The sequence below is a fragment of the Cyclopterus lumpus genome, chromosome 21 (genome assembly GCF_009769545.1).
Source record: "Cyclopterus lumpus isolate fCycLum1 chromosome 21, fCycLum1.pri, whole genome shotgun sequence".
Classification (NCBI taxonomy): domain Eukaryota; kingdom Metazoa; phylum Chordata; class Actinopteri; order Perciformes; family Cyclopteridae; genus Cyclopterus; species Cyclopterus lumpus.
In genome coordinates this window covers 5,927,257-5,951,025 of record NC_046986.1, presented here as the reverse complement: position 1 = coordinate 5,951,025, position 23,769 = coordinate 5,927,257, and the positions used below count along the sequence as shown (strand labels likewise).

Genomic DNA, 23,769 nt, shown 5'->3' with positions numbered 1-23,769 from the left:
AGACACTGATGGGCTCCATATCCCCATGGAGGTCGCTGTGCTAAGGAAACTAGAGGCCGAATCAGAGCGGCATTCAGCACACGTTGACCTGCTGGACTGGTACATTGTGGACGAGGAGCTGATCCTGGTGCTGGAGAGACCGATGCCGGCCGTAGACCTCTCCAACTACATTGAATCCAAAGGAGGCCACTTGAAAGAAAAGGAAGCTAAGGTAAGCTGCTGTAGTCATCTCAGAGTCTCAGCCATGAAAACATGTCCAAGCATCCTCTCTGATCCCTCAACTCTCTCTTTTTTGTCTTTCAGGTTATAATTAAGCAGTTGGTGAGTGTAGCCATTGACCTGCAGGAGAAACACATTTTCCACCGGGACATCAAGCCGGAAAATCTCCTTATTGAGACCTGCATGAAGGCGCCGCGAGTTCGCGTCATCGACTTCGGTCTGAGCTGCTTCGCCGAAGAAGACGACGCCTTTGACACCTTTTATGGTAAGAAGTCCAATTTTACTCCTGCTCTTTATTAACTTTACCCATCGGGGACTTTTACATTGAAACAAAGCTCTTCCTCCTCCTCAATGTCTTTTTATTATGTCTGTATATTTTAGGTACTCACATCCCCCCAGAGTGGTCCAGTCGGGAGGAGTACAAAGCGGGACCCTCGACAGTATACCAGATCGGAATGGTCCTGTTCTTCATGCGACACAAGGCGGCATCTACACCGGAGATGACCTTTCAGGAGCTGAATGAGACCAGTTGGCTTTCCAAAGGTAAGAAAAACATGAACACAAAAATCTGTTCATTTGAGTTCACGTTGCGATGGATCACATGACCTCACCCATTCTTCTCCTTTCTCTACAGATGGCAAAGATTTCTTTGAGGCGTCCTTATGTGCGGACCCGGATATTCGTTTCACTCTGTACCAGCTGAAGCATCACCCGTGGCTGAGATAGCATCACACACACAAACACACACACACGTCTTCATTTATTTATTCCTCATACGTCTGCCAATCAATTTTTACCCGCTGTCATCGTAACACCAGCCGCGCAGATCAGCTGGTCCACTCTATTCAATAAGCACAAGGAAACAATGATATGGTTAGCCTATCATCTTGCTGCTCTCTTATTTAAATATGACTGTCTCTCTACCGTCAGTTCATTCATGTTGCTTTTACGCACAATTCAAGGTGAAGACAATAATCAGAACGTCGCATCCGGATCTTCTCCTCGATATAATATAAATATGGCCAGGAGCCGAGGCGCTGCCCAAACCGTGAGATTGTTCAATCTCTTGCATTTCCCTGTTGGACAGGAGAAACATTACCGTACATCCCATAATGTCGGCGGGCCTCAAATAATCTCTACTATAAAGGGCCGGACCCGTCATTTCAAGTCAAGATGACTAAAAATATCTGATCAATACACGATTCAGCTAATTATTATAAAATATGGGCAGACTGCGGCCAGGAGCCGACTTGAGTTTCCTGAAGCACGATGACGGCAACAGACCAGCATCGATGTTTCTTAATGCTCATTTATTGCTCAGCTCTTTCAGGCTGTTTGTGTGCAGCAGAAAGCGTGACGGCGCTCTTTAACCTGCCGTGTTCTGCTGCAGGAGCGCGCACACGCAGCCCCGAGGGTACGAAGCGTTACAGCGGTCTTTACTATAATTTATAATTCATAATACTCGGCGGGCCGGATCAAAACGTCATCCGTCATTTCCAGTCAAGATGACTCAAAAGATCTGATCAATATACAATTCAGCCAATCACGTATTCAGCTAATTATAATATGAATATAGGCAGACTGCGGCCAGGAGCCGAGGCGCTGCCCAAACCGTAAGATTGTTCAATATCTGGCATTTCCCTGTTGGACAGGAGAAACATTACCGTACATCCCATAATAGCAGCGGGCCTCAAATAATCTCTACTATAAAGGGCCGGTCCCGTCATTTCAAGTCAAGATGACTCAAAAGATCTGAACAACATACCTTTTAAGCTTTTAGAACTACGGTCTTTTGATTTGACCAAAATTATAAACTGATCTGATTAAGAACATAGATTGCGGCAAAAAAACTCGTACGGTAATAATAATAATAAACGTTTTAAGAACAATAGGTTCTCAATACCACAAATACGATACTGGTATATTTATCTATAGTAGTAATAAATAAAACATCTGTATGGTTCCCTTTTTACCATTTTGTTCATGCCCAGCCTTTTGAACACTTAACAAATGGCATTAATATTAGTAATAATACAGCAAGATAATAATGAAAACGGTCTCCCCTTGCAGTCAATGCGTGCAGACAGCATGACATGGAGTCGTTTGATGGAACCTTTAAGCTTTTATAACTACGATCTTTTGATTTGACCAAAATTATAAACTGATCTGATTAAGAACATAGATTGCGGCAAAAAAACTCGTACGGTAATAATAATAACAAACGTTTTAAGAACAATAGGTTCTCAATACCACAAATACGATACTGGTATATTTATCTATAATAGTAATACATAAAACATCTGTATGGTTCCCTTTTTACCATTTTGCTTTGATTGCGCGCTATTTTAATTAAGCATCGATACAAAAAATATGCAAAATCGTATTGTTTTTAACGTACGGGTACCGCGGTACCATTTTAGTATCGATGCACCGTGCAAAACATTGCAGCAGCAGATGTTGCAGGCCGACATCCAAGCTGACCCTAACAATGAAGACGCTGTTGACATCTCAACACTGATTGACCAATCACGTATTCAGCTAATTATAATATAAATATGGCAGACTGCGGCCAGGAGCCGAGGCGCTGCCCAAACCGTAAGATTGTTCACACTCTGGCATTTCCCTGTTGGACAGGAGAAACATTACCATAAATCCCATAATGTCGTCGGGCCTCAAATAATCTCTACTATAAAGGGCCGGACCATCAGAGCAGTTTCTCAAGCAGCTGAAAGAGGCAGCCAGTGGATCTGGATCAAACAGAAGGACCCTTGCTGGGCTATAACTTCATGACCCCCCCACCCCCACAGGGGAACCCAATTCAGATCCCTCCAACTTGAGGAGGGCATATGAGGTATGCGGTCAGCTGTAGGGCTGGCTCAGGGAAGTGGACGCCCCTGCCTTGCATAGTCCCGTGGGAAATCTTAATTGGGCATGGGACACAAGCTAAGGCTTGATCACCCTTTAGCTGGCCACCTTTGTTGAGGGTGTTTAGTGATTAAAGGCCGAAACACCCACTAAGGCACTATTCGAAGGCACACTACTGATGATGTGTCCCAAAATTGACATCTTAACCCAGTTTAAGAAATAAACCTCCCATGCCACTCTGTCAACATCACGGCAAAGCTCATGTGAGTGCATACCATCTATTGGCACAATGGACAGTTTTAACATCTCGTCCCGTGTTTTACGATTCTAAGCTTTTATAACTACGGTCTTTTGATTTGACCAAAATTATAAACTGATCTGATTAAGAACATAGATTGCGGCAAAAAAACTCGTACGGTAATAATAATAATAAACGTTTTAAGAACAATAGGTTCTCAATACCACAAATACGATACTGGTATATTTATCTATAGTAGTAATAAATAAAACATCTGTATGGTTCCCTTTTTACCATTTTGTTCATGCCCAGCCTTTTGAACACTTAACAAATGGCATTAATATTAGTAATAATACAGCAAGATAATAATGAAAACGGTCTCCCCTTGCAGTCAATGCGTGCAGACAGCATGACATGGAGTCGTTTGATGGAACCTTTAAGCTTTTATAACTACGATCTTTTGATTTGACCAAAATTATAAACTGATCTGATTAAGAACATAGATTGCGGCAAAAAAACTCGTACGGTAATAATAATAACAAACGTTTTAAGAACAATAGGTTCTCAATACCACAAATACGATACTGGTATATTTATCTATAATAGTAATACATAATATTCCTCCTCACTGTCTTTTTATTATGTCTGTATATTTTAGGTACCCACGTCCCCCCAGAGTTGCATGCATGTGGACCCGGATCAGCGTTTCACCCTGGAGCAACTGAGGAATCACCCGTGGCTGAGATAGTATCACACCACACACACACACACGTCTTAATTTACATTTAAACATAAACTACCCTATAGATAGATAGCTGTTTTAATTTGAATCACATTATATTATTTATGTTCTAACAATTGTCTTATTTTTCAGATCCAGGCACAGGCCCATCCGTCTGAGAAGAGGGGATCTCTCTTTGAATTGCCTCTTCCGAGATTTCTTCCCATTTTGGGGAGTTTTTTTCTCGTTTTCTTAGAGAGCTCTGGATGGTTCAGGAGCTGCTGCTGCTGCTGCTTTGAAAATAATAAAATTTTATTTAAAAAATTTATCTTTTCTTTCATTTTTTACTTTAATATGATTTTTAATCCTGTTGTCAATAAACCTGGAATTTCGGTGTCAAAAAGTCAAAAATTGCTGGTGAGCCCAGAGCCACAGCTAATCTCAGATATTTCCAGATATTTCTTATTTCTTAGAAATTGTACAGCATGGACTTTATCAAAATGTTAAATTCATATCAAGCCATTTTTCTGCTGACAGGATAAGTTGTTGCTGCATAAAATAACAAAAGAAACGGTCACATTAGACCAAGAATTAAGAAACGGGTCCTTGGACCAAGAATTAAGAAACGGTCACGTTAGACCAGAAAATAACCGGGAATTAGGAAAAGGTCACGTTAGACCAGGTGGTACGAAGGCCTAACATACACCATGTATCCGATGTTGGTCTTCGTCACCACCGTCGTTTGTTGCGGGAGTAGCAGGAGCTTCCATTTCTGCTTCCATCATGAAATCAGTCATCTACTCATGTAGCTAGTCGCTAGCTAAGTTAGCATCCTGGGCATCACTGGGCATCAAAAATAAAGGCGGCTTTGAGAGCACTGACTTGATTAACCAATGATTTAACTTCAAGCTAGCACCACTGATTCAACCTGCTCACTTGGAGTCTGAGTTCCACCACAGTCCTCGACGTTGGTCTCATGGTTCATTTTTTTATAAAGATATATTTGATTTTGTGGCGAGTAACGAAGGTTTCAGGGGAAATGTATTAGAGTAAAAGTATCAGTTTTCTTTGCAAAATGTAGTAACGTAACTTCGTTACTGTACACAACTGGAATAAAGACTGGAAATAAGAAACATTCACATTAGACCAGGAAATATGAAACGGTCACGTTAGACCAGGAAATAAGAATCGGTCACGTTAGACCAGGAGCGGGTTTTAGCATGATTGGTGCGGTAATTCTTGTCTAAAAGCAAGCAAGTTAGACCAGCGGCACACAGACAGTTAACTTGTGACGCAGTTGTTAATAGACTGTCTAGGTGTGTTCACAGGTGAGAGAAGTACACACGCGCCACATGGATTCATGTTTCGCTTGCTTTTGCAGTGCTATGTTGTGATAGTTATTAGCTAAGTGTTTAGGACTGAAAGAGAAGACGGCTAACTAAGGCTAGCGCAATTAGCTAAATGATGCTAATCGCGAGCTAGCGTTTTAGCGCCATTGTAGCATCAGTAACCTGGCCTGAGAATTGCATTGTCCCATGTAATATTCCATACATGTTGTGTCCAGTGACAGATGTAAACAGTTGTGTGTGTGTGTGTGTGTGAGCATGTATAGTTTCAGGTTGTCTGTTCACAATTAATGTAATTCTTGTCAAAAAGCAAGCAAGTTAGACCAGCGGCACACAGACAGTTAAGTTGTGACGCAGTTGTTAATAGACTGTCTTGGTGTGTTCACAGGCAATAAAAGCATCTGAAATACTGAATAGCAACTGTCATCCTTCCGTGTGTAACACTGTAATACCCATTTTGGCCACAAGAGGCTGACGTGAACCATTCCAGGCGAAATATTCAGACGAGTGAGTTTCAGTTACACGTTTTGCTCAAACCCAATACATGTACCTTGTGTTTTGAGTGTATGGAGAAGATTAAAACTCACCTGGATGAAAACATGAATGATTTTTTTTAGGATGATATGAGTATGACAACAACAAACAAACAAACAAAGATATTCTGCCTCGCCTGCAGTGGCTCCAGAGTTCCTCGTCGCTCTGTCGGACGTGGTGTGTGCGTTCGGGGAGACCGTGGTCCTCTGCTGTAAAGTGTGTGGACGACCCAAACCCTCCGTCACCCTGAAGGGCCCCGACCAGAACCCCGTGACCAGCAACAACCGCTTCACCATCGACATCAGGTAACGGCAACGCCCACGTGGGTGAAGCCTCCTTCACATCGCCTTCTTCCACTTCCTACTCATTTTTCCTCCTCCTCCTCCTCTCCAGGGACACAGGCGACATCTTGTTGAAGATCTGCAATCTGATGCCTCAGGACACCGGCATCTACACCTGCGTAGCCGTTAACGACCACGGCTCCGCCTCCTCCTCCGCCTCCATTAAAGTTCAAGGTGACGGTCACGGATTAAAAGGAGCATTTCACCTTAGTCAGCGCTGGATTAGTTTTTCTCAGATGGGTATATATTTATATATATATTTATATAAATATATATATATAAATTTATATAAATACATATTTATATATATATATATATATATATTTTATTCATATATATATATATATATATATATATATATATATATATTTCATGACTTGTGGGGACATAAATCGGTTAACATTGTGGGGACTGGCCTTCCTCACGGGGACAGATAAAGTAAATAATTACATTTTAGGGTCAACACTTAGTTTAACGTCTCCTGAACATGAATTTAAGTCAATGTAGTGTGTGTGTGTGTGTGTGTGTGTGAGAGAGAGAGAGAGAGAGAGTGATCGCCCCCCCCCCCTCTCATCTCCTGCAGGTATCCCAGCATCCCCTGGGAGGCCGGTGGCCCAGGAGGGCAGCAGCACGGCGGTGATGATCCACTGGTCGCCTCCGGCTTCATCCGCTCACTGTGCCGTCAGCAGCTACACTGTGGAGTACCGACAGGAAGGTGTGTGTGTGTGTGGGGGGGAATTATTATTATTTATTTGGATCAATATGCAAAGAGGTTAAAAGTGTATTATGTAAATGTATACAACATTAAAATGTCTGTTTATGTTCTAACCCAGAGAAATACGTAATTTTTAATCGGATCCCTTCACTGCACGCGTCACGAATCAACTTATGATCCAGTTTTAAGCCAAATTGTTAGAATATGCCCCTCCTGTATGAGGAACTCTAAAGGACCACAACTCCCATGATGCCGCGCTGCTTCACCGCGTCTTTTCCTCCTCTCTCGCCCTCAGACTCGCTGCTCTGGCAATTTATGTCCCCACAAGTCATGAAAACACATGTGTGGAGAACATGGTTAGCTAAACAGCTAATCTTAATAATACAAACTATTTATAGATCAAAGCCGCTCACAGTAAAGACATATCCACAGTTTATTAGACTAAACTAAAAGTCGAATTGCCCGCTAACCCCTAGAGACTGTTATATATTGTTATATATAAATATTTATATATAACAATATATATTTATATAAATTTATATAAATATATATCTAACAATATATATATATATATATATTTATATATATAAATAAATATATATATATATATATATATATATGTCAATATATATATATATGTATATATATATATATATATTGTGTGGGACAGAACAAATGACATCCTATTGAAGAGAAAAAGCTCATGCCGTGTTGAAAATAAAAAGTGTTCACTCTTTAAAGCGTCCTCTCTCTCCCCGTCCAGACTCTGGGTACGATGGAACTGGGATCCAGTGGAAAGAGAACTTTGAGTCCACCTTCTCCGAGATCTGTGAGATTGGAAGGTAAACTGGTCGCAAACTACTGAGTTATTCATAGTTTTTTCTTTTAATTCAGCTTCTCTTGACTTTAATTGTGTCAACAGGGGGCGGTTTTCAGTGGTGAGAAAATGTCTCAACAAGTCTACAAAGAAAGAGGTATGGCACCCCCTGAAATAATGTAAAGTGTGTTTCAGTGTAAATAAAGTTATTACATTGTTACAATTAAATGTGTCTTTGATGTATCATAAGTTTAAATTTAGACTGCAGTTTGGTCTATTTTGGGGTTTCCAGATGCACGTAGATTATTTAAATTCCAGTGTATTTCATTATTGCACTATTAAGTGTTGATTTTCAGGTGCGTCGAGACCATTTAAAGGTACAGTGCCCGTGACGTAACCACCTGAACACTCTTCTTCTGTTCAGGTTGCGGTGAAGTTTGTGAGTAAGAAGATGCAGAAGAAGGAGCAGGTGGCTCATGAGGCGGACGTCCTCCAACACGTACAGCATCACCAGCTGGTGGCGCTGTTGGACACCTACGAGTCTCCCACCTCTCTAATGCTGATCCTGGAGCAGTACGTCTTGACTAAATTGTTGTTGAGCCTCTTTTTGTTGTTGTTTACTGTCCCTTTGTAATGCTTACGCATCTCTTTGTGGTCATTTTGTGTCACTTTCTAACTGTTTACTTTTGTTGTTGTTGGTATTTTGCATCTATTCGTAGTTGCTTTATGTCTTATAGTCATTTTGTGTCTCTTCTCACCTGTTTGGCATCTTTTTCCAATTGTTTCGGTCTCTTTAGTCGTTTTATGTTTTTTTTTATGCTAACTTTGAGTCTCTTTGTGGTTGTTTTTTGGTTATTTTGGCCCTATTCAAACTTTATGTGTTTGTCTTTTGCAGCCGTTTTGTTCCCTTTGCTGCACCGCTTACTTTAGATGACATTATTAAAGCTTTATCTACATGTTACTCAATGTGTGTTTGTGTGTCAGGCTGGAGGATGGTCGTTTACTCGATTACCTCGTTGCCCACGATGAGCTGATGGAGGAGAAGGTGGCGTTCTTCATCAGAGAGACACTCGAGGCCCTGCAGCACCTTCATACCTGCAGAGTGGTTCACCTGGATCTGAAGGTGAGAAGTGTGTGTGTGTGTGTGTGTGTGACTTGACCTGAGATCAATGAGTTTTTTGTTGCTGTTTTTTTATGCCTTTTGAAATGACTCTGAATCCGTGCGTCTGCGCTGCAGCCTGAGAACATCATGGTGGACCTCCACTCTCCCACCCCGGGCATCAAGCTCATCGACCTCGGCGACGCCGTGCAGCTGTCCGCCCACCGCCGGTACGTCCACCTCCTGCTCGGGAACCCGGAGTTCGCCGCGCCCGAGCTCATCCGCGGGACGCCGGTCTCCGTCGCCACGGACGTGTGGAGCGTCGGCGTGCTGGCCTACGTGGCGCTCAGCGGCGTGTCCCCGTTCCTGGACGAGTCGCCGGAGGAGACCTGCGTCAACATCTGCCGCCTGGACTTCTGCTTCCCGGACGAGTACTTCCGCGACGTGAGCCAGGCGGCGAGGGACTTCGTGTCCTCGGCGCTGCAGCAGGATCCCAGGAAGAGGCCGAGCGCTACTTCCTGCCTGCAGCACCCGTGGGTGGGCCGCGGGGGTGCGCACGGCGGGGAGTACTCCAAGACGCCGCTGGACACGACGCGATTGGCCACATTTATTGACCGACGGAGACAGCTGCATGACGTGCGGCCCGTCACTAACATCAAAGGGCTGGTGAGCAGCAGCTTGGGCAACACGCTGTGACGGACAGGAGCTCCGAGTGTCACCCACAACAACACTGCTGTGTATTATAAGCATTTAATGATCTTTAGTATTTATTAATGCGTGAGTGGGGAAGGGATCTACGTCTTCATAAAGGACCACGAGGCCACTCTGTCGACCACTAAACTTAAAAGCAGAAGAAATAATTAAAATTCATGATAGTCTGCAATTAAATATCAAACAAACACATTCATTTGATCTTTTGTTCCCCCGGTAACAACCATTAGACTTGAAGCAGGGCCCCATAAGCAGCCTAGAACCCCCATGAGAACCCAAAGAACCTCAAAGTTGAGGAAATTAGCATTTAGAAAAACACACTGTGAGCGGGCTTAATGTCAACATATTAGTTTATATTTGTAATGTTTATTTTTTCAGGGACAGATGTTATATTGGAGGCAGGAGACCATTGTGTTAAAGGGGGGGTAGTTTCATTCGGCCTGTTGCTCAGGGGCTCTGGGGCAACTGTCCCACGCTCTGCTAACATGTTGTAGCCAACGCGTCTGAACATATTTTTAAAAAAAGCTTTTCGTGACACTTTGAGCCCACAGGAGTACAAAAATGGTAAAATCGCTAAAAGCAAAACCGCCAACAATGTCTTCGATCTGATTTTGTGTCACGAGAAACTCCCACGGAGGATTTAAAGCTGCAGTGTGCAGGTCATGGCGCCATCTAGAGGCGAGGTCGCAGATTGTAACCAACTGAAAGCGGGCGTGTCGGAGAACTACCGTGGCATGCTAAAGTTTGGTTTGGCCTTTCTGGGCTTCCGTAGGAAAAAACACAGCGGACTTAGTGGTCTTTTATGCAGATATATATATTTTTAAAAAAAAGGCTTTCTCTGGTAACAAATGCATAACAATTGGTAGTTTCAGGTGATTATACACAAGAGTAAACATACTTATATCTATATTCTATTTCAGCAAACGGATAAACGTAAATGCAACAAAATGTTCCTTTTTTAATGAGTCTAAACTGGTTGAAAAGGAATCTGATGGAGTTGGTAAATGGCGGCTTAGTTGGGGTTCTTTTCCTGAGGTCGATATTTCGCTAAAGATCGCTTTGCCTTTTTTTTTGTTGAGAAAACTTCACGAATGAAATCCGGGTGCAACGAGCAGGTTTTCCCCTCGATGGCGTGGATGTTACTCGTATCGATGCTCATGAATGTTCTTACGGTCCACATCTCCGCTAACGTTCATTCTACGTTCTCCTCGTTTGTCCAAGTCTCTCGTGGGAAATCCTCTCAACAAAAGTAATTATTTAATAAAGATTTAAGCATAACGGAACCCACCCTCCCCCCCGCATGTTAACAACAGTGGCTGTGATTTTAAACCACCAACACTGGAAAGCTCCTTGGAAAAGACTGGTACGCAACAGCGTCGAACCTCGCTGCGATATACCTTTTTTAAAATGTATTTATTATCATATGTTTATTTATTTCAGGACTTGTGTTGGGTTTGAAATGTTCGCCGTTTGCCCCGGAGCGACCCGGCCTACCCGCTGAAGTCGCTAAACAGCTGCTGGACTGTGCAGCGGCGGAGTTTACGCCGTGAATAGTGTTGTGAGTTTACATCCAAGTCACCGACGGATAGAAAGCTGAACTGTTGCCGTCATGAACCACAACGAACTGCAGTTGAGTGGGAAAAGACACAAAGAAATCACGGATTAACCTCGGAGAGCAAGACGATGGACTACACGGGAACACTACAATTTAAATTGTTTCACTGTTTACAAAAAACATCAACTAAAAAAAGGTTAGGTAGTTTACAAAAATATGTAGAATAATCAGGGAATAGGGTTAGAAATCAGGTGAGAAATCTTGTTTTCTTGAACCGAACCTGTTGAGAATTCTCCGTTTTCCGTTTGTACATTTTGTCTACCAGCCACTGTGTCGAGTAACCGATCAGAGTGTTCGGGTTCATTGATCTTGTAAAATAGTTAATGCGGCTGTTGAATCGGCCTCTGATTTAGACGGAAGAGTCTGTTTACTTGTCTTGTTTCTACTGATGAATGTACAAAAAAAAGAAAAAGAAATGTAGAATGTGTTCTGCCGTCACAAGTGCTGTCCTCTGCTTTCACCAAAATGCTTTCACAATGCCCCCTTTCTGGACATTTTGCACCCCCACCCCGCGAGCATTTAGTGCGCCGCAATAGTTAGCATTTATTTTCATGCAGCCGGGGATGCAGAATGGTGCAAATGTAAGCAAGCCACACCGTCTACAACAGCCATGCAAGTCTAGGGCTGGGTATCGGCCCGAAATAACCCAGAACCAAGTAGTACCCAAACTACCTGCATTTGATCCTTTTAGGAGACAGATCTGGGCATATATATATATATATATATATATATATATATTACTAGCGATACCCAGCCCTACATGCAAATCTCAAATTGTTATACTTTTGTGTTTTCATTGCAGCCGCAATGAGATCTGTTCAGGTACCCGTGAAACAGCCGTGTTTCATCTCAGTTTCGCCTCCTCAAAGGGAAAAATGCAACAGAGCGACATGTTTTAATCATCTCCTTATACTCAGAGAATACTTTGTGTTGTTAAAAATAAACATGAAAAGTACTTGCTGGTTACAAGTTACTGCTAAATGTACTGTGAAGTAGCTGATGGTGCTTGTAGTTGACCAGATTAGTGCAGAAATCATCAGTCTTTACGTTTTTATTTATTTTTAAACTGATTCCATAATCAATATTAGTTGCAGCTCAACAGAATGACAGTTGTTGGTTTTCATCTTTGGAGACGTATATTGAATGAATAAGTCAAACAAATAATCATATAAATAGATACGATCAAATTATTAAATTTAACCATGAAATACTGAAATAATGAAATTAGTTACTAATTGATAAAGTGGCTTAAAGTGTGAATCAGGTGAAATGGCAAAAGAAAATCACACATGGTCATAAGCTTTGTGATCATGAAAAGGTACATATTACGTATATTACATTTTGTATTATCAATACAATACATACAATGTATAATGTCTTATTCATTTAATATTAGGGTCTCTGGGCCTCCATACAACTTTTTCTTTTGCTGCTTGATTCAGAGTAGATTCTCTTAGAAGGAACACACTCACTGCCTTCAGTTCATGACAACAAAGGTGCTTTAAAACAAATCATAACTTTCTAACAATCGAAGGTAATCCTGAATTCCTGAAGTGAGCAAATGGACGTGAACGAGGCCCAAAAAGCAGAATTCGGTTGCAGTTCTAAGGTCCCGAAATGGGAAACAGGTCCGGGTCTCTGCTGGTTTCATTTATCTTTCAAAGAGCCGGATTCCTTTCAGGATTTCATCCTTTTCGTTGACATTTCAAATGACAAAGTCAAATCTGCATTCTAGCATTTTAGCATTAGCACTCTTCTTCCTGAGGTACAAAAATACTCTATATTTCAACAAAACACCTGAATACTTCAGCTTTTCAGAGGTCTGTACATCTGTCTTGTTAAAAGTTGTTAATAGTTTCCCGTAAAGACGACCGTTTTTTTCTAAAATTCCCGTCTGCCCATCTGAAATTAAACTGGTCAAATATAATTATATTGAAATACAAAACGTTGCGTAGCTCAGCTGAGACGTTTTCTACCAAGATGGTACCATCTTAAAAATGTCGGGTAACAAATATATTAGCAACAAAACATACAAAGGAACTAACGGCTAACGTTTAAAAACGAGGACCGCAGGCCGGATTAAAACATATGGAGAGAGTCGTCTCCCTCCTCCTGAGAGTCAGAGCTCACCCGGGTTGCCAGGTTGAGCACTCAACTTAAAGTGGAGATTTGAAGTAAACAGAAAAGATGGTTTCTATAAGATAAGATGGATAGATAGCTGGGATGGGCATGAGTAACGTTACCCGGGTACTCAATGTGGGCGTAAACATTCTGGCCTTAGCATTGATGTCAAAGAAGCTAGTATTTCAACTTTTCCTTGTCATGGTCATTGTATGATTTAACACAGTAATATGTTGCATATTGTTCCTTTTTATAGTACCAAGACCAGGTAAGAGAAGGGGCGTAACCCTGGTAACGAGGGGTGTTAAAGGACACCAGGAAGTAAATGTCAAGGCAGGTGTTGGAAAGAGAAATAAACGGCCACAGGTGACGGCCAAGGGGAATAGAAGACTCCTCATTTCCTACATAATTATTACTCTGAATCTATAAAAAATAATGGACATTGTATCAAATGAAGTATAAAGTTGCAGAAAATTAAAACACTTGAGTAAAGTAGCAGAAACACACAAGTATTATTGCGGTCAGGTGACCCTGCTGTCTTATTAAACCCTCTAATCACACCTTTTACATTCTAGACACTCCGATCTTCTGGCTGAAACAATCCCACAATGCATCTGCCATGGCCTGGCGAGCCGCGTAGCACCGTGGCAGCCCCCCCCCCTCCATAGAGAAACGTTATGCTTCTGTGTAGGCTGCCTCTTCTTACTCCATAGACCTGCTGGTTTGTTACTCTTTGCTAATAAAGAACCTGCTTGTTTGTAGTTTCCTGTCTCATTGTAAAAGGTGTGTGTGTGTGTGCATATGTGTCCACTGGGTGGCGCCATAGCACGATAGAAATGTCAACAGTATACTGGGTGGATGCACTGGCGTCATAATTCTTTACTGGTTGAAGACCTCCAAGATGGCTGCCTCGGTGCGTCTCGTGTTGTTTTTGTCTAAAATTCCAGTTTTCTGCTGTGGAGCTCTTCCACCAGAGATGATGCTCATGAACGTCAGGCTAACGACGCTGCTGAACTACTGCACTGCAAAAAAGGAATTTCAAGAAAGTAAAAAAAGCCTTGTATCAAGAAAATAAGTCTTATTTTTTGCCCAAAAAGAATATTAATCTTGTCAAGCATGTTTTGATTAGAAACATTATCTCATTTTAAGAAAGTATGCCTTACTTTTTCTTGATAAGATATACCAGCTAATTTTGAGCTAGAATGAACCAGAAACAGACTATAACAATGTTTTACAATAAAACCCAGTGCAGTGACAAGATTATTTGCCTTATTTTAAGAATAAGACCATTTGCACAACTTCTCAATTTAAGAATTCCATGAAACAAGGACAATTCAAGTTTTTTTTAAATTATTATTATTATTTCCATTGCAGGGCAGAACCTGCTGCTTCATATCCAACATATTAAGATGACAGCAGACTTGTCTATACAACACACAACATAATACAAATAACCATGCTGAATGAAAACTGCATGGCCCATAAACAAAACAAAATGAAAAAATGGCCCAATTGCATCCTGAATCACAAAAGAACATGCAGTATCCTGCAGCATCGGCATCTGACTGCTAACTGATTGTTCATCTGAAGAAGAAAGAATCATGAAACAACAACATTTGACGGTCAAGAAGCACAGTTTGTGGCACATAATGTTAACACATTAAACAGTGCGCCTTTTACAGTCCATCAGATGAGGCTCTGTGTAGCCCAAGCACATCTCCCAGATAATATTTTGTAGGGACATATGTCACATCCTTGTGAGTATAACTATAATATGGAGTGAAATCTACCAGATTATCAGATGCTATGAGTTCAGTTGCTTGTGCCATGTTTGGAATCTCTATTGTATATGCCATGTAATTTCCATCATAGCGAACATTAGTATATAACAATATAATGATGAGTTAATTACATAGATATTGCTCACAAGTCCAAACTCAGGTAAAGCAGAGGGCCGGGCGGAAAATAAAGGGTGCGATTTCATGAGCTCTCCATCTATGATGTCATACAGATAACCACCACTTGTGTATTTTTGCAGCTGATCTATCATTTCTAAAACTTTTGGATGGGACAATAACTGTTCTAAACTTTTAATCAGAGGTACGTAATGAAAACATGTTGTTATTGTGGAGAGGACCCTTTTTGTCCCTTTTTTCTGCAAGCAGGCAGTATACCCAACAGAAACCTCCTCTGACTCCACAAAATTGAAATGTTCCTTAATCACGTTGTCCTGCCTGTATGTTGTTGCAAGAGAGGAAAATGGATCCTCAATCCGGTCGAATACTGCCATTGCTTCCTTTTCAAGTTCACTTCCTTGATGTTGCTGGAATACAGTTTGTAGCTGACTCCTCAGATTAGTCACCAACAGGGCTTGATATTGCTGCATTGCTGCCACAACATCATTCACACCTCTCTGAAAAAACAAGCAAATTAAATCCAAACAGTCCAGTTTTAAAATTGTTTAGCACACAATCTCTTTTATAAATAATAAAAAATATTAATAAGAGTAGCATCAATACAATGATGCTTTTCAACGAATTGATAAGGCATTATTAAAATTAAATTCAAAATATGAAATTATCCTAACTAGATAGCAGAGAGCAAATACAAGGCATTATTAAAAATGAAATCTCATGGAGATACAAGTTAAGTTGCAGCTAAGGGAGACTAAATAACTGTAAACTGACTTGGATTTGACATGCAGATCATCAACAGAGCCACAGATGAAAGGAATGTAATAATGTTGTATGTAGACAAACCTGTGAAAGATGGTGTTTTTCTCTTGCAGTCAACATAATAGCAGTAGCTTGTCTGGTCAGAGTGTTACGCCTGATGTCATCCTTAAAAAAAAGAACGTATAATAAAACACACTGTTGCCACAAACACTGATATGCAGTGATAAAATAGCATGTTATGACAATCCAGTTGAGATTTGTTTTGAAATGGTGAGACATAAAAAGATTGATAATAAAGCTTAGCTGTGTACTGAAGGAAACAACAGACTTACCTCTGACTGACATGATGCAGAAGAGTCTACAGCAGGACATGACCCAACAGTCATTACATCTTGCACCCTGTTGTCCACCACTGCTTCATCCGTTTGATGCTCTCTCAGCTGGCCTGTATGCCCACGCATTCACCGCTGAAGAGGCTTCCGGGCCTGCTGTTGACCTCTCTCTCCGTGAGTTGCTGCTGCCACTTTCCAGGTGTTCGTGGTGGTTTCTTCTAATGTGATACCATAGCGAGTTGTAGACTCGATACTCTTTGGTGCATCCATCAATTCCACAAACAACGCGAAAATCTGGACTGCGACTATGAGCAGTATTAATATGACTCAATAAAGATTTGAGAGTGAGAGCCACGAACACAAAGCAAATAACACAGCGCCAAATCATTTCCCCCGTTTTTAGCTAGCAGTTAGCTAGCAGTTAGCTAGCAGTTAGCTAGCAGTTAGCTAGCAGTTAGCTAGCAGTTAGCTAGCAGTTAGCTAGCAGTTAGCTAGCAGTTAGCTAGCAGTTAGCTAGCAGTTAGCTAGCAGTTAGCTAGCAGTTAGCTAGCAGTTAGCTAGCTAGCTGGAGTCCGACCTGCGTTTGCCCCTGCTCTGTCTGACCCGTCTGAACCATGACCTGGAACGTACCATAATTCAGTGTCTTATGACGGCAAAAACGACTTACCATTTATCAATTATCAAATGAGTGTGACTCGATTTTAATCATTATAAAGTAATATGAACTTATTTAGATGAATATAATTTGTATAAATGCAAAATAAACTCATTTAGGCGGAGTGCCCACCCCCGCTCCCTCTTGGAAGATGGTGCAATCCACCCTGTCGCGCTTCTTTTTTTTGGAGTCCGTTGCAATTTTAATGAACTAGGCCTATGCAGCAGCTATTCCGGAGGTCACCTGCTGCTGCTCGACATTTATGTCAAAAGATGGACAAACTGGACGAGGTTGCAATCGCCACACTCAGAGGTATGCTACAGGGGTTACTTTTATGTTGTGCTGCCGTTGTTTAGCTACCTATCTTAATGATTTGCTAATGGGCTAAAGTTTAGCAGCTAGCTAATCTACATCAAAAAAACGTCTGGTGTTGCATTATGATTCCCATCTAGAAATAGGTTCAGTCTAATTAAGCTTTGGTTCCATTTTGTAAATGCTGAAAAAACAGCAACACCTGGTTGTAAAACATTACGGGTTAATTGATTAAGCAGTGCACATGCCCAGGCAGGAGCCGGAGCCATTGGAAGCTCTTTTGCGTGCACAGGACCCGGTTCAAGGCTCCTGAGTTTAATCTGTATGCTAACGCCTTTGTTTAAAGGTGCCATTTGTGGTGCCAATTGTCCATCAAGCTTTACAAAATATATTAACTGACGTGAAATGTGAATGCATTGTATCTAGCAAGGCTCTATTGTCACTCTTACTGTAGTTTGCATGGCTTCAACATCTGTACCGGTAATTTATAAATGCTGTCAAATTCACTGTCAAAAAATAGGAAACATTTGTAAAATGTCCAAACAGTGCTTATTGTACAACGGGTGTTGGCAAAATGTCCTCACCTGCTATGTTAAAATCTGAGGGAATTCAATGATAACCTTTGTTTCTTGGCCCTGACTAACTGTTCTATATTCCAGCTGCTAATATTGGAGAAGACTTACTCCCCTCGCTTTCCCGAGACGACATCAAAGACCTCTTTCCTGGTCCTGAAAATTTCTTGAGGCGGCGGGCTATATGGCTTTTTTGTAAATAAAGATGAAAAGGTCAGGTTTGTCTTTCACAGTGCAACACAACTGTTTAACAGTACAACATTTTTCCAATATCACAGTTTAAATCTGGTTCATATACATAAATATGTCATTAGTTTAGACATGTCTGCTTTGAGTCCATTTCAACAGTGGATATTAAATAAAAATGTTTTTTTAATCCCCCAAATTATAATGCTTAAACTAACAAGTAAGAACATACTATGACAAAGTTACACAATAAATGTTTGTAAATGTGTTTTAGGTGGATACTGCTCCCGAAATTCAGCAATCACCCCCCACTGGAGGCAGTGACTTTTCAAAAGAGGAGGCCAATACTTCTAAATGTGTGACTATGTCAAACCCAGAATACATAGTCTTCACAGACAGTGAGCTTGAACAGGTGCGACGCTCCTACTTTGAACAGAAACGGCTGGGGACCGAGCACAATGTGACCCTATCCAAGGAGCTCTTCTGCCGACTCATAAGAAACACTATGACTAACATGATCTCCATCGCAAGAGCCACAGAGGACTCCAGATACCCCACCAAACATGAGGTGAATGCCATGGCAAAGCGACTGGTGGATTACTATCCAATGATAAAAGACGGGTCATCAAACAATGAGTGGGTGAGTAGATTTTGTTAATTTTGCTTGTTGCTGGTATGTGTTAATACTGAGATTTATGTTCAAACAGTGCGAAATCGTGACAGAAAGTTCAAATGGAGCAAGACATTGCCGAAAGCTATAATTAGAATATAAGAAAGTTTGAGCCTATTGTCTTTTTTTTCAATGTTAACTATGTATGCCTCGCAGGAGCATGTTGCCAAAAAGCTCATGAAGAGACTCTCAAATGTCAGAAGTCCAAAGAAGGCCAAAGGTCCTCCTTCCAAGAAACCACGACAAGAAGTCAGTTCAGATGTTGCAACTACTGACTATGACGAAGATTCCAGTACATCCACCATTATTCTGGAATGGTCACCTGTTAGTCCCATGGGCATCCCAGTAGATCTGTCACCTAGAACCAGCACCCCAGCGCAGAACAACAATGGTGAAGAATGTATGTATTACATTTAATTTGTCAGTTTTACTTGTTAGTTTGGAAATCTCATGTCCCCTTTCCACCATAACATTCCTGTAATGTCTTCAGCTTGTTCAGTTGACATCATGGACAGCCAGAAAATCCAAGCAAGACACTACAAGACCCTCCAAGAAATGTACACGTCCAAAAAGCCAAACAAAGCTGCGGTAACTCATTTGCTGAACATGGAATTTGAGTCTCGAAGACGCTTCATCACCTCTGATGTTTTAAAGGAGCAAGACAGAGCAACAAAGATTCTAGAGGCTTACCCTTGTTTCAGAGAACTGGATCATGTAAGTAATGTTGTTGGTTTTTTTTGAAGAAGAAGTCATCAGAATGTACTTCTTTTTTTTTTTAAATTTATTTATTTTTTAAATTATTTATCTGAATCTATTTTTCAGGTGTTGGATGAGCTGCAGCGAATCATCCAACCGACCAACTCCCAGTCCTAGCGGTGAGATTTACAGACTTACTGAAACATTTCTTAATATGTTACAGTTTTTCAGGCATACATTTTATGTTAGGTTTAGTTACTTTGAGATAAACTTTTATCATTTCAAAAGCTCCAAAGGGGAAGTGTTTTCCATAGTGTACTTAATGTAGTACTAACATCATTGGAACTAGCTGTGCATTCAGCATTTGCAGTGGGCTTAATGCTGAGGGGTTACTATGACTGTGTGTTTTAAAGTACAATATGATTTCACTAATGTCCTAGTCCTGTCCTGTCCAAGTTTATGTTACTTGCAATGTTTTTTCTAATCTTCTTGATTTATTTGTGTCATCTAGACTTCCGAGGATCCTAATGGTTTCATGCAGCAGCGACCCCTGTCTTCTCCGGTTCTGCTCGTTTCTGAGGACAACTGCATGATCGCCTTCGGAAAAACACCTGTGACCACCTTCACCATGGACAGACTTAATGAGGGACTTCTCTACGTCATGGCATATTACTATGCCCTGCACATGACCTACCCCAAGTGCATTTCTACACTACTGTCAGTACTGCAGACAGAGGTACTTCAAGATTCAATTCATGAGCAGGATTTGACCCCTCACTACACAAAAGCAATGGGTGAGTGGAAGTCATTCAGTGAGTGAGTCCCTTTGTCCATCACTCTGCCCCACTCTTCCTGTTGCAAGACTTTCAAAGAAAGTTGATGTTCTGTTTAAAAAAAAAAAGTTCATCACAGTTAGGCACATTTGTTGGTGAGATTGAAAACCTTTCCTGTGGGATAATATGCAACATGGTGTTTATTGCTGTAGTATGCTGCTACAATAACTGATGGGTTTTTTTGATAGTGGGGTTTAAATCAAAACTGGCTTTTCAATCTGTTAGATTATGATAGCTCTGGAATGTGGAAGTCGTCCTTTTTTGGATGTTGAGTTAAGCAATTGTATTGCAAAGTTAATAAAAAAATATTAAATGAGAAAGTTTTGGTGTCTTGATTTAAGACAACATTACTTATATTTGTTATGCTGTTTTAAGAAATGATGTCTTATTTTAACTACTTTTATGCTCATTATCAATCCCAGATTAAGGTGTCAAATCTTGAATTTAATTTAGTCAAGAGACTTAAATTCTAATTTTAAGTAACTTACTATTAAACTAGGGTTTTTTCATTGCTTGTTTTAGAAGAATTCGGCTTAATTTAAGATTTTGCCTTCCAGCACCTCTACAGCTCACTAGTTAACACTTTATATCTTATTTGTTTAACCCTCTGGAGTCGATGTTTTTCGTTGTTTATGCAACGGTTATATTCATATCTTCGTGGTAAAACGGCACAGAAATATGAGCCAAGAGCTTGGACGTGACGTTTGTGTCGAGCTCCGCCCTTCAACATAATTTGTGGAATCGTGTGTCCGTCAATATTTTGTGCGAATGAATTTTTAATAAATCAGCTTTAGGGCCAAATTACCTCTTTACACTGTGCCTAAAGACAATATTGCTTCATTATATAGATAGCTGCAATTTTTGATTGTATAACATATGTGTATGTATCAAATGCAAGTGCCTTTTAAAAAGGTGAATTTAAGAAATTCATAAAAGAGTACATTTTATTAGTTTGGAGTAAAGCCAGCCAGAATCAGTATTAAGTATTGTATGCTTATACACATAGTATGGTATGCATTGTATAAATGTATTCAGTGGACACCTCCATTTTTACTTATAAACTGTACACACAGAATTTACTCTAAACCCTCATTTGCATATTCCGGAACACGGTGATGTCACAGACTGTGGCCTCATGGAACCCTTCATCAAAGGCACAGCCATAGAACTCAGTGGCAGCTCCCCTATATATACCTTATTAATATTATTAGTATATGATATTGCCTTACAGGAACAAGCACTATCTTTGTTAGAAAAGTCTTCAGCAGTCTTCAGGTGTAATGTCTAAAGTATTAGGAAAGCTCTTCAAAGCTGAGGAGAAGGACGTCGTCCCTGGAGAAGGGAATACAGCAGTAATGCAAGATGAGGAAAGCCCACAGAGGGGGGACAGCAGGAGACTGGACCCCATCCTGGACCTCATCCCCCGTAAAGATGAGTTGACTTCCAGTTCAGAGGACATTAGTGTCGTCCCTGGAGGACTAAAGAGGAAAAGAACAGAAGATGGGGAAATCCTACAAAGGGAGAAAAGCAGGAGACTGGACCCCATCCTGGACCCCATCCCGGACCCCATCCCGGACCCCATCCTGGACCTCATCCTGGACCCCATGCTAGACCCCATCCTGGACCTCATCCCCTGTGAATATGAGTTTCCGTCCACCTCAGAGGACATTAGTGTCGTCCCTGGAGGACTAAAGAGGAAACGAACAGAAGATGGGGAAATCCTACAAAGGGAGAAAAGCAGGAGACTGGACCCCATCCTGGACCCCATGCTGGACCCCATCCTCTGTAACGATGAGTTGCCGTCCACCTCAGAGGACACTGGTAAGCTATACCCCCATATTTGAACTATTATTCTGCTATAAATGGTTTAAGAGACATCGAATGATCGTCATGTGTTGTTGTCCTTGTTCGTGTTGTGATTGTCAGTAAATTCATGTTGTGATGTTTTTTCTCTCATCTCTAGAAAGCAGAAACCCACCCGAGGCGGCTCTGAGCGCGAGAAGCGCCGATGATGGACCGGTTCAGAAGGACGACCTAGTTCCAGACCCGTCAGCCATGTTTAAGGCCAAGTACCAGCAGCAGGAGAAACTTGGCGAAGGAGGATATGGATGCGTGTATGCTGGCTATCGCAGAGAGGATAATCTTCCTGTAAGTTTTTCACATGTTCTTTCACACACATACATACACACACACACACACAGTACGGTCAGGAAGTGTAACCAAAAAGTCTTGTTTGTATCACCCCTAGGTCGCCATCAAGCATATTATGATAGACGAAGAGCTCCTCTTTCACGAAGACAGTGATGGGCTCCAGATCCCCATGGAGGTCGCTGTCCTAAGGAAGCTAGAGGCCCAATCAGAGCAGCATTCAGCATCCATTGACCTACTGGACTGGTATGTTGTGGACCAGGAGCTGATCCTGGTGCTGGAGAGACCGATGCCGGCCGTAGACCTCTTCGACTACATTCAAGACAAAGGAGGCTACTTGAAGGAAAAGGAAGCTAAGGTAAGCTGCTGTAGTCATCTCAGTCACAACCATGAAAACATGTCCAAGCATCCTCCTCTCTGACCCCTCAACTCTCTTTTTTGTCTTTCAGATTATAATGAAGCAGTTGGTGGATGCAGCCATTGACCTCCAGGAGAAGCACATTTTCCACCGGGACATCAAGACGGAAAATCTCCTTATTGAGACCGGCATGAAGTTGCCACGAGTTCGCGTCATCGACTTCGGTCTGAGCTGCTTCAGCGAAGAAGACGACGTCTATAGCACCTTCTATGGTAAGAAGTCCAGTTTTACTCCTGCTCTTTATTAACTTCACCCATCGGTGACTTTTACATTGAAACAAAGCTCTTCCTCCTCCTCACTCTCTTTTCATTATGTCTTTATATTTTAGGTACTGACGTCCCCCCAGAGTGGGCCAGTCGGCAGGAATACAAAGCCGGACCCACGACAGTATTCCAGATAGGAATGGTCCTGTTCTACATGCGAAAAAAGGTGTCATTTAGACCGGGGATGACCTTTGTGAAGCTGAATGAGACCAAGTGGCTTTCCAAAAGTAAGAAAAACATAAACACAAAAATCTGTTCATTTGAGTTCACGTTGCGATGGATCACATGACCTCACCCATTCTTCTCCTTTCTCTACAGATGGCAAAGATTTCTTTAAGGCGTGTATATGTGAGGACCCGGATACTCGTTTCACCCTGGACCAGCTGAAGCATCACCGGTGGCTGAGATAGTATCACACACACACACACACATGCATGTCATAATTTACATTTAATCCCTTTAGCCCTCCATTTATTTATATATGGGCAGACTGGCCAGGAGCCGAGGCGCTGCCCAAACCGTGACATTGTTCAAAATCTGGCATTTCCCTGTTGGACGGGAGAAACATTACCTTAAATACCATAATAGCGGCGGGCCTCAAATAATCTCTACTATAAAGGGCCGGTCCCGTCATTTCAAGTCAAGATGACTAAAAATATCTGATCAA

The 23,769-nt window shown here is 41.5% G+C and overlaps 3 protein-coding genes and 1 long non-coding RNA gene across 7 annotated transcripts; 3 read left to right on the top strand and 1 right to left on the bottom strand.

Moving 5' to 3' along the window:
- The first annotated feature begins 23 nt into the window (after positions 1-23).
- Positions 24-1,101, top strand: LOC117750750 (serine/threonine-protein kinase pim-2-like). The gene is made up of 4 exons (XM_034562082.1): positions 24-211; positions 304-484; positions 601-762; positions 854-1,101. The coding sequence occupies exons 1-4, from the start codon at positions 26-28 to the stop codon at positions 943-945; spliced, it is 621 nt and encodes a 206-aa protein (XP_034417973.1). The 5' UTR covers positions 24-25; the 3' UTR covers positions 946-1,101.
- Positions 1,102-5,435: 4,334 nt separating this feature from the next.
- LOC117750080 (kalirin-like) lies at positions 5,436-11,730 on the top strand. 3 transcript variants are annotated; one of them, XM_034560983.1, is made up of 10 exons: positions 5,436-5,896; positions 6,066-6,228; positions 6,317-6,438; positions 6,772-6,979; positions 7,743-7,821; positions 7,902-7,953; positions 8,221-8,369; positions 8,781-8,919; positions 9,034-9,561; positions 11,047-11,308. In XM_034560983.1, exons 4-10 carry the CDS (start codon positions 6,904-6,906, stop codon positions 11,062-11,064), a joined length of 1,041 nt encoding a protein of 346 aa, XP_034416874.1. In that variant the 5' UTR covers positions 5,436-5,896; positions 6,066-6,228; positions 6,317-6,438; positions 6,772-6,903; the 3' UTR covers positions 11,065-11,308. The 3 variants fall into 3 exon arrangements, with proteins under 3 accessions (XP_034416874.1, XP_034416872.1, XP_034416873.1); XM_034560981.1 differs by having other exon boundaries at positions 9,034-11,730; XM_034560982.1 differs by lacking the exon at positions 11,047-11,308 and having other exon boundaries at positions 6,007-6,228; positions 9,034-9,683.
- A 2,959-nt stretch (positions 11,731-14,689) lies between these two features.
- LOC117750083 lies at positions 14,690-17,047 on the bottom strand. Its single transcript, XR_004611764.1, has 3 exons — positions 16,350-17,047; positions 16,102-16,182; positions 14,690-15,755 (listed from the first exon to the last, which is right to left on the bottom strand). It is a non-coding gene; the product is annotated as an uncharacterized LOC117750083 (long non-coding RNA).
- A 141-nt stretch (positions 17,048-17,188) lies between these two features.
- Positions 17,189-23,769, top strand: LOC117750077 (serine/threonine-protein kinase pim-1-like). 2 transcript variants are annotated; one of them, XM_034560975.1, is made up of 12 exons: positions 17,189-17,316; positions 17,976-18,101; positions 18,349-18,714; positions 18,901-19,144; positions 19,235-19,458; positions 19,567-19,619; positions 19,952-22,094; positions 22,237-22,421; positions 22,522-22,779; positions 22,871-23,051; positions 23,168-23,329; positions 23,421-23,769. In XM_034560975.1, the coding sequence occupies exons 7-12, from the start codon at positions 21,554-21,556 to the stop codon at positions 23,510-23,512; spliced, it is 1,419 nt and encodes a 472-aa protein (XP_034416866.1). In that variant the 5' UTR covers positions 17,189-17,316; positions 17,976-18,101; positions 18,349-18,714; positions 18,901-19,144; positions 19,235-19,458; positions 19,567-19,619; positions 19,952-21,553; the 3' UTR covers positions 23,513-23,769. The 2 variants fall into 2 exon arrangements, with proteins under 2 accessions (XP_034416866.1, XP_034416867.1); XM_034560976.1 differs by having other exon boundaries at positions 17,976-18,714.